Below are 15797 nucleotides of genomic sequence, written 5' to 3' on the forward strand. Positions count from 1 at the left end.
ATATTCACCTCGCAAAGTGTTGATTTGAGAGGGTTTGCTCTGTCTCCCACATTTGCAATGATTACATTTCAAAAGTATTTCACTGACTGTGAAAGACTTTGGGAAATCCTGTGGGTGTAGACGGTGCTATTTAAATGCAAGTCATTTTTATCCCCGCAATGAGCAGCATAAGAACTGATCTTTGTGCTTCTCTTTGTCACTGAACTTACTACAATTGCATTTCTTATCACAGAAAAGTATGGTGTACATTGATTTATGCTGTTACACTTCACAGGGCACATCAGGCTTTGAGAAGCAAATCAATAAATGTCTCGAACTGGCAGAATATCTCCACAGCAAACTCAAAAGAAGAAATGATTTTAAGCTGGTGTTTGATGATAAAGTAAGTTTCCAACCAAAGTGCTTTTATATTGTCAGTATTGTTTAAGTGCACTGAAACATTATACAAATGTAGTAACCATGGTTCTGGTAAAGATCTTCTTGTCTTCAACAAAGGCTTATCACACTAATCCACATGCAAATTACTTTCCCCTCCTACAGATTAGCCTCCATTTGGTGAAAGCTGGTCCTTATACTCTTCTGAAATAAATTAACTTTAAAATCAAATTAATTAATTCACAGATGAACTGGTTCTTTAAGGGACATTATAGCAGAAAAAAACTTTAAAGATAATTTAAAGACCTTTTGCAGGGGAGATAATGCATGTGAGCAACATGGTGCACATGAATCTCAGAAAGTCTGGAGCAAGCCCTGAGTGGATGTTGCACTCTTTCACCTGGGACACTTGTGCATTGACATAGCCACAGCAGAGAGACAGGCAGGCAGTACTAACAACCCTCTCCATCGCCTGCTGCCTGGATTGTTCAGGACTACCCTGGGCAGACACTGGAACAGACCTAGAAGGTGGTTCTCCAGCTTGCCCACTGGTCTCCACAACGGAGGTCTTTGTGTATTGTTGTCCTTAATTGTTACCAGCTCTTCTTCAGCACAGCTACAGCATGCACACATACACACTCAGTTAGCATGTGCACAGTAGTAAATTCGCACAATAACCTGCTCTCCTTGACACCTTGGATTACAATTGAACTAAAACAGAGGGAATTAAATTCCTGCCTTTGCCATTTGGTTACATGTTGTGAAGAAGAATGTTATGCTCAGTGTGCAACATGACCAATTTTCTTTATTGTGAGCGGCATGGTGGTTAGTACTGCTGCCTCACAGCGCCAGAGATCTGGGTTCAATTCCCACCTCAGGTGACTGTCTGTGTGGAGTTCGCACATTCTCCCTGTGTCTCTGTTTTCCTCCCACAATCCAAAAATGTGCAGGTTAGGTGAATTGGCCATGCTAAATTGCTCCTAGTGTTAGGTGAAGGGGAATGGGTTTGGGTGGGTTGTGCTCTAGCGGGTCGGTGTGGACTTGTTGGGCCGAAGGGCCTGTTTCCACACTGTAAGTGATCTAATCAAAACATCAGGTACACAGTGAGACTGCCAAAGTGAAAAATTAACCCATCGTTTTCTTCTGAAACTGCTTGTCATCTTAAAGGGACAATTTTGTCAATACGAAGACCCCAGATAAACACAATCCTCTGGGATCACGTCTCGTAGTGATTTATTAAACGGCTGTCAGGATCATACTCTCATCATTTGCTCTTTTCCAATTTTCCAATGAAAGCCTTAAAATTTTGATGCTGTATCCTGGGAGAACGCAGACGGGAAATCAGTCCACATGTGGTACCGATGTGTCCCTATTTTGCCTTGAATGTTAGTTTTCAATTGTGACACGTTTGTTGATTGCAATTTGTTTCCTGCATCTTAGTGATTGTGTGAAAATGTTATTCAAAAGAATTCTCCTATCCTGTATCTCTCTGCACTGTGCAGCCAAGAGGACAGGATGAAATCCTTTATTTAAGCGTTCACCATCACCCCTGGGAAATGCATGTGTCCACACAACCTCTTATCATTTTGATCGTGTTTGTGGAATCATGTTTGGATTGCACTCAGCTTTGTCCCACAGCCACTCAGTTGGAGCTTGCACGCACAGATCTTGACTTTCCATCACTCGGTGGTACTCTGTATTCAGCTTATGACTCAAAGAGAATCACAACATGAGGTCTCTCCAGCATGGGGTTCAACCAAAGGTTTCTCCTTCATTGCTGCAGTGCACTGGTAACTGACAACATGCGTTAGCCTGTGTCTGCTTGAAATTGGTTGCAGGGATGAGGACATTGAGCTGCAAATTCAGGATGGAGAATTTAGGTCATTTCGCTTTGAGAAACGGAAGCTGAGGGGAGATCTGATGGAGGTGTACAAGATGATGGATTGGCATCAGTTGGACAAAGGAAAGCTGCTCCCATTAATCATCGCACAAAGACTGGGGGCGCAATGACATAAAGATTTTTGGCAAGAGATATCATTGGTTGGGAGGAAACTGTTCTTTACATTGTGAGTGAACTCACTGCCTCTGAGCATAACAGGCATAATCAAAGATTTCAAATGGAAATTGGACAGGCATTTCAGCACTATGGGGATCCGGGGGGGGGGGGGAATAGGGCTGGCCTGTTGCTCCATAACGATCTAGCATAGACTTGATGACCTTGATAAAGTTGGGTATGAAGTAAACTGAATTCGCCATTGCCCACTTTGTGAGGTCTACTTTCACCATCCTCAGTATGAAACAGATCTGCTTGGTGGGATTGTTTTGCGATTTGAATTAATGTTGGTAGAGATCTTACCAAAGAATTGCTCAAAGGGTAGCAGAGTCGCTCAGTAGTTGGCACTGCTCCCTCACAGCACCAGGGACCCGGGTTAGATTCCTGCCTCGGGAGACTGTGTGGAATTTGCACATTCTCCCTGCGTCTGCGTGGATTTCCTCCCACAATCCAAAGGTGTGCAGGTTAGGTGAATTGCCATGCTAAATTGTCCAAGGTGAGCAGGCTAGGTGGATTAGCTATGAGGATAGGGTGGGCCTGGATGGGATGCTCTTCGGCTGGTTAGTGTGGACTCAATGGGCCGAATAGCCTGCTTCCACACTGTCGGGATTCTATGATTCTACTCTGCAGAATGGCAAATTATAATGCTGACATATATATCAGCAATTTCCTTTAAACATTTCTGAATAACAACATGCACTTTGTCTCTTACATTTTTATCTTCCCACACAGCCTGAGCACACCAATGTCTGCTTCTGGTACATTCCACCAAGTCTCCAAGAAATGCCCGAAAGTGCAGAGAGGGATAGCCAGCTTCATCAGGTAAGTTTCTACGTGATGTTATTTATTCCACTTGACAACAAGTAAGAATAAGCTGAATACTCTCACCATTGTCCATTTCCATGGCCAGAGACTATTTAATCATTCAGCAGGGGGCACAATTCAAACAAAACCATTTCCTGATTGTCATTAAACCTCTTGCATGAAACAGCACAGGACGTGAAGAAACCAAAAGCACTGGTGTAAATGGGAGCTATTCTTGCAGGATTCTGGAACATATACCTCTGATATTTTTGTCTGACATTAGCCCAAATCTTTTATCTCATGAACAAAACATTACATAATGAATGAATGAAGGGCACCAATAGACATTAATGGGTATGATAGTACTATCATTACATAGAGATGGTTACAAGGACATTAACAAAAATATGTGGTGACTCAGTGGTTAGCACTGCTGCCAGGGAGCCTGGTTTGATTCCACCCTCATACAACTGTCTGTGTGGAGTTTGCACATTCTCCCTGTTTCTGTGTGGGTTTCCTCCAGGTGCTCTGGATTCCTCCCACAGTCCCGAAATGTGCAGGTCGGTTGGATTCACCATGGTAAATTGCTCATAGTGTCCAGAGATGTGCAGACTGGACGGGATGGGAAATGCAGGATAACAGGAAGCCGAGTGGATGTGGGTGGGATGCTCTTTGGAGGAGGTCGCTCTGGATCCGATGGGCCAAATGACCTGCTTCCACATTATAGAGATTCTGTGATTCGAAGTGAGTGGTTCAAAACATGACAGGTAGAATAAAATGTGGGAAAATTTGAAGTTGTGCAATTTGGCAGGAAGAATTAAGGATCTAAATGGTATTTAAATGGATAAAGACTGCAGAAAGTTATAGCACAGTGGGATTTGAGAATCCTGTGCACAAATCACGCAAAACTAGCATCCATGTACAGTGAGTAATAGGGAAACTAAATAGAGGATAAAATTAGGGAAGTTTGCTAAACTGTACAAGGCACTATTCAGACCAAATGTGGAATTCTGTCAACAGTCTCAATCTCTTACTCTCAGGAAAAATATATTGACATTAGAAGCAGTTCAGAGAAGGTTCACTAGATTGATAAAGTGATTTGTAAAGAGGTATTGTCTTATAATGCGGAATAGGCCGTGCTTGAATTCATTGGAGTTTCGGAAAATGAGAGGCAACCCCATTGAAACACATAAGATTCTTCCAGACTTGATAGGGTAGATGCAGAGTGGTTGTTTCTTCATGTGGGGAAGTCCAGAGGGTGTAATCTCAGAAGAAGTGGCCACACATTTAATACAGAGATGAGGAAGAATTTCTTCCCTCTGAGGGTAGTGAATCTCGGAAATCTCATTCCTCAGAGGGCTGTCAAGGCTATTAAATGGATTCAAGGCTGAGATAGAAGTATTTTTAACCAGTAGGTGAACTGAGAGTTCTGGGGAAATGGCAGAAAAGACAGAGTAGAGGATAATTAGATCATAGAACAAGATCCGATGGAATGATGGAGAGGGGCTGATGGGCTGATTGGCCTACATCTGCTCCTACGTCTTGTTCATAGCCAGTCTCCCGATATCACACATGCCTAGGACCACAGGTATATGGGGAAATGTTAACATAGTGGTAAAGATTTGAATCCCGCTATGGCAGACAGTGAAATTTGAATTCAAAGTAACCAATTTGGAATTATAATTTAGCTTAATGGTGACCATGTTTTGTTCGCCATTAAAACTCATCTGATTCACTCAAATAAAAGCAAAACACCACGGGGGCTGGGAAGCTGAATGGAGAGCAGAAATCGCTGGAGAAACTCAGCAGGTCTGGCAGCATTGGTGGTGAAAAGATATAGAATTAACTTTCCAAATCTGCTATGATTCTTCAGAAGAAGATGATGCCTGTTTTTCTCTCAGCTCACAGGGGAGCAGTGCATCTCTGATATTGACATAGAGATCCCCAAACATTTCTTTTCAATTTGTATATAAATGGCAGTACTTTGCCTCAGTTGTCTGGATGGCTGGTTTGCAATGCAGAGTGCTGCCAAGAGTGTGGATTCAATTCCCACACTGGCCGAGATTACTATGAAGGGTCCTGCCTTCTCAACCTCTCCCCTCCCCTGTGATGTGGGGACCCTCAGGTTAAACTCAGCACCATTCATCTCTCTCTAAGGTGAGAATAGGACTATGGCTGCTGTGAATTAGATAGCAGTGTGATCACTATGGTATATGCAGAAAGTTCTGGCCCATATTCTCATTCATTGTACACAGTTGGCCAAAAGCACCTGTTCTCCTTTCCTTCAAAATTTATTCCATTTGATCTAACCTCGAAAAACAAGAACCATCTGACAGACCATCCCAAATGCTTTGATACCATCTAAGATTCTTGAAGGAGGTGGCTTTTATATCTAAAATTGAAATTCCAACAAATAATTAAAATGCTGAGCTTTTCACATGCATGTTGTTGGCAATATGAGCAGACACACCTACGTTTTACTTTCTTAAAATCTGCAAGCAGACAAATGAAATCAGAGGGCAGTTTTGCGAGTTAACCCTTGCCACAGTTAAAACTGTGCCAGTCACTCCACCACGTTCTTCCAGAACTGACACAGAAACAGGAAATTCTGAAAAGATCCAAATGGGTCAGACTCCATCAACAGATAGAGATTCAGAGTTAACACTGTCAGGCCATTGAGCGGCACGGTGGCACGGTGGTTAGCACTCACACCGCCAAAGACCCGGGTTCAATTCCCGCCTCAGGCGACCCTCTGTGTGGAGTTTGCACATTCTCCCCGTTTCCTCTGAGTGCTCTGGTTTCCTCCCACAATCCAAAAAAATCTTGTGCAGGTTAGGTGAAGTGACCATGCTAAATTGTCTGTAGTCAGAAGGAGCTGAGTCAGAATTCCCATCAGACGGCCCCAAGTGGTGAATACACCTTTATTCAATTGGAACTTATGAACTCGTGTCTTTGTTGATATTCAGGTGGCGCCAAAGATTAAAGCTCGAATGATGGAGGAGGGGTCATTGATGGTCGGGTACCAGCCACAAGGACACAATGTGAATTTCTTCCGCATGGTCTTTTCGAATCCAGCTACAAACAAATCCGATGTTGACTTCCTGATTGAAGAGCTTGTGAGACTTGGGAAGGATTTATAACAAGCGAGCAAATGAATTAGAAGCAGAATTAGACCATTCAGCCCCTCGAAAATGCTTCAGCATTTAGTAAGATCATAGCTGATCGATTTGTGTTTCAATTCCATATTCCCCTCTATCTCCAGTAATCCTTCATTCCCTTGTCCAGCAAGAACCTATTCCTCACCTTAAAAATATTCGATGACCACCCAACCCAAGTCACCCTGTACCCCCTCTGCTGAGGCACACAACCCCCTAGGAGTAAAAGTATAAGCTCATCTCTGTGATCTAACCTGAACATGGCCTTTGATAAAATGTTGGTGAAACCTTTTTTAGCTTGCTTGCTCTTTGAACCATTTCATTTTGGAGCAAATTTGTGCTCCCAGTGCACCGAATCAAACCAAGCAGTTAGAATATTGACTTTAAAGAACTAAGCAAGTTAATGCCATCATTAACTGAGGAACTCGCTGGGTTATTTCACAGGGCAAGCTAAGGGTTAACCACATCATTGTGGGTCTGGAGTCACTTGTAGGTGGGACTGGGTACAGGCAATGGATTTCCTTCTCAAAAGATTGGTCAACCAGATCTGGGGTTTCACAACAACCATGGATTCATGCTCACCATTGCTAACTTATTTCATTAAAATTGTAAAGATGAAAGAATTTGAATACATTTGAGGAATTAGTCCAATAACAACCACTATGCTACTTGCATGGATTTTCTTCTTTGTTGTTTTGGGAAAAGCACAGAGTCTTCCGTCTTTCACACATTAATAACAAAAAGAAATTAAATAAAGCGTCGACATCTGACTCAGAGAGGCAGGCCAAAGCTTCTCTGCTCCCATGCTAACATCACTTTAACCCTCCATCTATGCTGAAGATCGAAGCTTTCACTGTGGTCGGTTCGGAGGTGCTCCTGAATGTTTCTGAGGAGCTTTGATTGTTCCAGTTGTAATATGAAGCTATTTGATGTGCCACAATTGACCCAAGCACTGACACTTTGTTATGGGCTGTTCAGGAGCATGCACAGATCTTTGAACTGGAATGCTTTGGGTTCAGAGGAGATCAGGTGAGTTGTCTCCAGTGTCCTCACCCGCAATATTTATCCCTCAATCAACATTAACAAAAACACAACAGGTTTAAATTATCCAGTCATTAACAGACTATAATCTTGAGAAAGTTTGGTAGGTGAAAATTAGCTGGTGTCTTTCCTTGACTACAAAAGTGATTGCTCCAAAAAACACTCTCAGACTTTGTTGAAGATCACAGCGGGTCAGGCAGCATCCACAGAAAGAAAGCATGCTAATGTTTCGGGTCCAGAAGGCTCTTCACCAGAGCTGATACACGTTAATATATGTATTTTTCAATGCACTTATAATGAATAAGTAAAAGCATGTGGTATGTTTTAATGCTAATATATAGTAACTCTTCTCAATTTGTGTGCTGTTAAAATGTAATGTCTATTTGTGAGATTTAAACCAGCACCACTCTCGCTGATTTGACAAGCCAGCATCAGGAACAGTACAAAACATTAGTGAATCCTAATTGAATCTAACTTTAACACCGATACTGTGCTGTCTTTGGCATTCATCAATGAGATGAACAGCAAATGAATTTGATGAGAAAATTACAAAATGCTGGGTCTGCAAAGTTACACAACAATAAACATAGAATGGAAAAAGCTCAGGCTGTGTGCTTCATTAACCCAATAACCTTAATAATCAAATATTTGTGTCATTGATTAATGAGACATGACTATATGAAAATAAAACCTTGACAGTTTATGAAATCTACTTTGTTTGCTTTAAATCTGTATCAGAGAGATTATTTTATCATTTGGAGATATCGTACATGGTAGATTTCATATTCATGGTAAAGGTGAAGTGCCTATGGATTCATAACAGAATTTAGGGTTAACATTTACTCACAGAGAGGGTAGTTGTGACAATGTAACTGCAGTGAGAATCCCAGAGAAATGGTGTAAATGATCAAGGACTTTGGACTTCCAACCAGGCTTATGATGTACCCCTTACGATCTCGTTGTCCCTCCCCTGTCTCCATCCAGTACCATTCAATCTGGGTAACTACCTAAATTGGAACGGGGATAAAGAATTCCTGCTGTTAAATTCTGGAGGCCTCCCTATAGCCCACATTTTAGGATTTTCTGACCTGCTATGCCCACTGCACCTTTCCCATCCCCCCTACCCCTGAAGTGCCTCCTCCTTGCAGTGATTTCAGCCAATTTTGTCTTTGCTTTGCCTCCTCTACTTATCCTTATGCTTTGTTTCTGCTTGTACAAGTTGGGGTTTTTTTTTGTCATTTATGGGCGTCACTGACTGGGCCAGCTTTTACAGCTGATCCCTAGTTGCTGGAGAAATTCATAGTGAGCGGCCTTCTTGAACGACTGCAGTGCTTCCAGTGCAGGTCATCCACAATGGCCTTAGGGAGGGAGTACTTGGAATTTGACTCATCAACAGTGAAGGAATGGCGATATATTTCCAAGTCAGGATGGTGAGTGGCTTGGAGGGGAACTTGCAGCTGGAGGTCTTACAATATATCTGCTGCCTCTTGTCCTTCCAGATCATCGATTTTCCTGCTCCTCAGATGCTGACTGACCTGCTGTGCTTTTCCAGCACCACAATCTCGACCCTTGTAGATGGTGGACAGGCTTTGGAGAGTCTTGTGCCACATGCAGCACATTTTTGTCGCACACAATCCACTTCAGTTCAGCACAAAATATGTTTGATGTACAATGGTAGACATTTAAGAAAATAATGGATGGCTCACAAGAAAGGTATATCCCAGTGAAGATGAAGAATTTTAGGAAGCCGACAAATGGTTAACCAGAGAAGTTAAGGAGATTGTCAAATCGAAAGAAGACAAATACAACAGAGCAAAGATTAGTGGCAAGCCGAAGGATTTGGCAAGATTCAAAAATTAACAAATAATTAAAAAATCAAAAAGAGGGAGAAAAATAAACTTTAAAGGTAAACTAGCAAGTGATGTCAAAAAGGACAGCAGGGGATTCTTTCAAAAGGAGGAGAGAGACCAAACTGAACAAGCCCCTTAGAGAACGAGGCTGGATGAAATAATAATGGGGACCCAGAAAATGGTGGGAGAGTTGAATAAAGATTTTGCAAGAGTCTTCACAGTAGAATACCGCAATAGGATTCCATCATTACTAAATAATCAAGAGGCAAAACAGGAGAGGATATAACTACAAAACTAACATTAAAAAATCTACTGGGGAAACTTAACGAGGCTCAAGTCATGCGGTTTCATCCTAGGATGTTCAAGGAAGTAGCTACAGAGATAACGTGCACTAGCAGCAAGCTTCCTTAACTTCTGGAAAACTCTCAGAAGATTGGAAAACTGCAAACGTAGCAGTCGTATTCAAAAAGAGACGGAGACAATAAAGCAAGTTATTACAGTCTGGCTTAAAATCTATTGTTGGGAAAATATTCGTGCCTGACATAAAAGATGTAATAGTAGAACATTTAGAAATACAAAACCTGATTAAGCAAAGTCAGCACGGCTTCATGAAGGAAAAAAATCATGCCTGACAAATGTATTTGAATTCTTTGAGGAGGTAACAGGCAGGATAGATTAGGAGAACCAGTAGATATAATATATTTGGATTTACAAAAGTTGCTTGATAAGGTACCAGATGTAATAGTGTACTTAATAAAATGTGAATCCATAGTATTGAAAATCGTATATTAGCATGTAGATAAAATTGGTTAACCAATAAAAAACAGAGGGTGAGGATGAGGGAGCCATTTTCAGGGGATAGCCTTGAACCATTGTAGTGCAACAGGGATCAGTGCTGGGAGCACAATTATTTAGAATAAATACAAATGCTTTGGATAAGGAAAGAGAATATACTATAGCCAAGTTTGCAGATGACATAGACAGTTGACAGAAGGCTATGGACAGGTTGAGTTAATGGGCAAAAACTTAGCAGGTGGAACTTGATGTGGGAAAATGCAAGGTTATAGAACATAGAACAAATAACATTACAGCGCAGTACAGGCCCTTCAGCCCTCGATGTTGCGCCGCCCTGTAATACTAATCTGAAGCCCATCCCACCTACACTATTCCATGTACGTACATACGCCTGTCCAATGACGACTTAAATGCACTTAAACTTGGCGAATCTACTACCATTGCAGGCAAAGCATTCCATACCCTTACTACTCTCTGAGTAAAGAAACTACCTCTGACAGCTGTCTTATACCTATCTCCCCTCACTTTAAAATTGTGTCCCCTCATGTTTGCCGTCCCCACACTTAGAAAAAGGCGGTCCCTGTCCACCCTATCTAACCCTCTGATTATCTTGTATGCCTCTATTAAGTCACCTCTCAACCTTCTTCTCTCTAACGAGAACAGCTTCAAGGCCCTCAGCCTTTCCTCGTAAGACATTCCTTCCATACCAGGCACCATCCTAGTAAATCTCCTCTGCACCCTTTCCAAAGTTCCACATCCTTCTTATAATGCGGTGACCAGAACTGTACACAATACTCCAAGTGTGACCGTACCAGAGCTTTGTACAGCTGTAGCATAACCTCCTGGCTCCGGAACTCAATCCCTCTATTAATGAAGGCCAAAAACACTGTATGCCTTCTTAACAACCCTGTCAATCTGGGTGGCAACTTTCAGGGATCTGTGTACATGGACACCGAGATCTCTCTACTCATCTGCACTCCCAAGAGTCTTACCATTAGCCCAGTACTTTGCATTCCTATTACTCCATCCAAAGTGTATCACCTCACACTTGTCCACATTAAATTCCATTTGCCACCTCTCAGCCCAGCTCTGCATCCTATCTATGCCTCTCTGCAACCTATTACATCCTTCTTCACTATCCACAACTCCACTGACCTTAGTGTCACCCGCACATTTACTAACCCACCCTTCTAAGCCCTCATCCAGGTCATTTTTAAAAATGACGAACAGCAGTGGACCCAACACCGACCCTTGCGGTACGCCGCTAGTAACTGGACACCAAGATGAACATGTTCCATCAACTACAACCCTCTGTTTTCTTTCAGCAAGCCAATTACTGATCCAAACTGCTATGTCTCCCACAATCCCATTCCTCCGCATTTTGTATAATAGCCTACTGTGGGGAACCTTATCGAACGCCTTGCTGAAATCCATATACACCACATCAACCGGTTTACTCTCATCTACCTGTTTGGTCACTTTGTCAAAAAACTCAATAAGATTCATTAGGCATGACCTACCCCTCACAAAACAATGCTGACTGTCCCTGATCAGATTATTCTTTTCTAGATGGTGATAAATCCTATCTCTTATAACATTTTCAAACACTTTACCAATAACTGAAGTGAGACTCACTGGTCTGTACTTACCAGGGTTGTCTCTACTACCCTTTTTGAACAAGGGAACCACATTTGCTATCCTCCTTTCCTCAGGCACTATTCCTGTAGACAATGACGATTTAAAGATCAATGCCAAAGGCTCAGCAATCTCTTCCCTTGCTTCCCAGAGGATCCTTAGATAGATCCCATCTGGCCCAGGGGACTTGTCTATTTTCACACTCTGCAGTATATCTAATATCTCTTCCTTGTGAACCTCAATCTCTAGATGCAAGTATCCCTGTATCTTCCTCGCCAACATTTTCATTTTCTATAGTGAACACTGTCAAAAAATATTTATTTAGTGCTTCCCCTATCTCCTCTGACTCCACACACAACTTCCCACTATTATCCTTGATTGGCCCTAATTTAACTCTCGTCATTCTTTTATTCCTGACATACCTATGGAAAGCCTTAGGGTTAACCCTGATCCTATCCGCCAACAACTTCTCATGTCTCCTCCTGGCTCTTCTGAGCTCTCTTTTTAGGTCTTTCCTGACTTCCTTGTAACCCTCAAGAGCCCTGAGTTTTCACATTTTGTCCTAACATAAGCCTTCTTCTTCTTCTTGACCAGGCATTCCACTTCCTTCGTAAACCACGGCTCACGCGTTCTATATCTTCCTCCCTGCCTGACAGGTACATACTTATCTAGGACACACAGGAGCTTTTCCTTGAATAAGCTCCACATTTTGAAAGTGCTCATCCCCTGCAGTTTCCTTCCCCATTCTACGCTTCCTAAATCTTTCCTAATTGCATCGTAATTTCCCTTCCCCCAGCTGTAACTCTTCCTCAGTGGAGTACACCCATCCCTTTCCATCACTAAAGTAAACCTGACAGAATTGTGATCGCTGTCTCCAAAGTGCTCACCAACTTCCAAGTCTAACACCTGGCCAGGCTCGTTACCCAGTACTAAATCTAAAGTGGCTTCGCCCCTTGTAGGCCTGTCTACATACTGTGTCAGGAAGCCCTCCTGCACACACTGGACAAAAACTGACCCATCTATCGTACTCGTACTATAGTGATGCCAGTCAATATTTGGATAGTTGAAGTCCCCCATAACAACTCAGGTTATGCAACTGAGCACAAAGTATAGAGGAGCTGAATATTATTTAAATGGAGAAAGACAGCAGAAATCTGTCGCACAGTGGAATCCTTGTACATAGATCACAGAAAGATAACATCCAGGTTCAGCGGGTAATAGGGAAAACAAGTGGAGTTGTGGCCTTTATCTCAAAGAGAATAGAACATAAAAATAAGAGAATCTTACTTAAACTATATGAGGCACTAGTTAGACCACAGTTGGAATACTGTGAACAGTTTTGGTCCCTTTATCTAAGCAAACATACAATGGCATTGGAGTAAGCCCAGTGAATGTTCTCCTTCTGAGGAGATGTTGAGTGGTTTAGGCTTGTGTTCATTGAAGTTTTAGAAGGGTGGGGGGTGGAGTCATTGAAATATTAAAAAAAGTCTTGAGATAATTGATAGGGTAGATGCTGAGAGGCTGTTGCCCTCTGTGGGAGAGTCTCAGCACAGAGGGAATAATCCGAGAGTAAGAGGTCACACATTTAAGTCAGAGATGAGGAAGGATGTTTTCTCTCAAATGGGATGGGTGCAATCTCATGGGTGCAGAAGGTTGTAAATTCTGCATCACTGAGAATATTTAAGGCTGAGGTAGACAAACTTTTAATCAGTAAGGGAATCGAGGGTGATGGGAAAAGGCAGAGAAGTTGAGGATTACCAGACCAGCTGTGAACAAACTCTCTCCGAACACCTGGACCTGCTGAGTTTCTCAAGGACACTCTGTTTCGATTGCAGATTTCCATAATCTGCAGGTTGTACTTTTGGAAAGCAAAGCTGTTCGCAGTTATCTGATTGCTCACTGGGCTGGTTCTAACCGGCCACCTCCCAGTGCTGATGTCACATTACAGGTGAGTGAGAAATGAGAAGCAGAGGTGAATGATGGTGCAAATTCCTATAGTTACTCCAAGAAACTGAATTACCTCTGACATTCCAGATGAACATATTCCAACTATGAAGACAGAAAATCATTCTGTCAGGAATTACAGGAATGTGCCTATTGTATTCAGACTCCTCCAACACTGCGCAACCTCTGCAAGATTGCTCAGTGAGAGATTTCAATCAATACCCACTATTTATTTCTCAGTTCTTAAACATGACTGTTCAACATCGATCCTTAAGTTGTTTCGTTCTGTGGACGATCAAGCAGTTTGTTAAATAAAATCCCACTGCCAAATTCTCAAGGGGAATTACAAGTGGTCAACATTGATTTCCAAATTCTACAGAAGCGCTTGAACAATCTCCAATTTTTTCATAACAGCTTTCTCTATCTGTCCTGGCATCGTCAATGATTTTTGTGCAATCACGTTCATGTTCATCCGTTCCGCTTGCACTGTCACTGCTCTGTAATTCTATCTAAAGTTTTTATTCATTCAAGGGACAAGGGCATTTGCCCATCCCTAATTGCCCAGAGGGCAGGTAGGAGTCAATAACATTGCTGTTGGCCTGGCGTCACATGTGTAGGACAGACCTGGTAAGTAGTGGCGCTGGAAAAGCACAACCTATCAGGCAGCATCCAAGGAGTAGGAGAGTCAACCTTTTGGCCATTAGCCCTTCATCAGGAATGTCATGAGAGAAGGAGGCTAAAAGATAAATAGGAGGGTGGGGGTATGGCTGGGTGGAAGGCAGCTGGGAAAGCGATAGGTGGATGCAAGTAGGGGGTGATTGTGATAGATCTGTGGCAAGGGTAAAGGAGATGAGTGGGAAGGAAGATGGACAAGTAGAACAGTTCAAGAGGGTGGTGCTGAGTTGGAGAGTTGGATCTGGGATGAGGTAGGGGTTCAGGAGATTTGGAAACTGATGAAGTCGATGTTGATTCCATGTGGTTGAAGGGTGCCAAGGCAGAAGACGAGGTGTTCTTCCTCCAGGCGTCGAGTAGCTTGGATTTGGTGGTGGAGGAGGCCCAGGACATGCATGTCCTTGGCAGAGTGGGAGGGGGAGTTGAAGTGGTCAGCCACAGGGCAGTGGGATTGTTTGGTGTGTGTGTCCCAGAGACGTGCTCTGAAACATTCGCCAGGTTGGCGTCCTGTCTCCCCAGTATAGAGGAGACCACAGCGGGAGCAACGGACACAATAGATGAGGTGTTTTGATGTGCAGGAAAATTTCTGCCGGATGTGAAAAGATCCTTTGGGACCTTAAACGGACATGAGGGGGGCAGGTGTGGGTGCAGAGTTCACACTCCGCCCTCACAACCTATCACCATCACCCCCCACCTACATCCTCCTATCACCTTCCCAGCTATCTTCCCCCCAGCCACACCCTCCCCCCATTTATCTCTCAACCCCTCTTACCCCCACCCTTCCAACGTTCCTGCTGAAGAGTTTATGCCTGAAACATCGACTATCCTGCTCCTTGGATGCTGGCTGACCCGCTGTGCTTTTCCAACGCCCAACCTTTCGACTCTTACTCTCCAGCATCTACAGTCCTCACTTTCTCTCAGACCTGGTCAGGAGGCAGTTTCCTTCCCTAAAAGACTTCGGTGATACCAGACATCTTTTCCCAATCAATCAATTCATGCTCATTATTAGACTCTGAACTACAGATTCTGTTGAATTTAAATTCCACCGTTTGGTGTAATGGGGTTTGAACCTGGGTCCCCAGAACATCATCTGTATCTCTGGATTAGCAATCCAGTCATAATAGCACTAGGTCATCACCTAAGCATGGAAAGAAGAATTCTAAGTACTGAAGCGTGCTCTCCGTTGATAGTTGAGCTGGTGGAGTAGTGGATTGCAGTACATCAATACGCCAACCTCCATAAATCGCTGGTCTGGTTCCAGATGAAAGGACTCCAAGTCTTTTAGGCCTCCTGTGGTGCAGTGATAGTGTCCCTGTCTCTGGATTAGAAGTCCTGAGTTCAAGTCACATCTGCTCCTGAAGTAATGTCTGAACAGATAAAAATAAAACAAAAAACTGCAGATGATGGAGGTTTGAAATAAAAAACAAAAAATGCGAACGTACGAATAACCTCACGATGCTGCGCTTCTCCAGC

At 42.9% G+C, this 15797-nt stretch overlaps 1 protein-coding gene across 1 annotated transcript in view; it reads left to right on the top strand.

Moving 5' to 3' along the window:
• The window catches only part of gad3 (glutamate decarboxylase 3), a 54754-nt gene extending 48366 nt beyond the window's left edge, over positions 1–6388 (top strand). The window contains exons 13-15 of the mRNA XM_072560977.1: positions 275–382; positions 3161–3250; positions 6199–6388. Coding sequence (XP_072417078.1) covers positions 275–382; positions 3161–3250; positions 6199–6372 — 372 coding nt within the window. The 3' untranslated portion in view covers positions 6373–6388. The remainder of the gene's footprint in view (positions 1–274; positions 383–3160; positions 3251–6198) is intronic.
• The last annotated feature ends 9409 nt before the right edge of the window (positions 6389–15797 follow it).

Source organism: Chiloscyllium punctatum, chromosome 41, assembly GCF_047496795.1.
Source record: "Chiloscyllium punctatum isolate Juve2018m chromosome 41, sChiPun1.3, whole genome shotgun sequence".
NCBI classification, from domain to species: domain Eukaryota; kingdom Metazoa; phylum Chordata; class Chondrichthyes; order Orectolobiformes; family Hemiscylliidae; genus Chiloscyllium; species Chiloscyllium punctatum.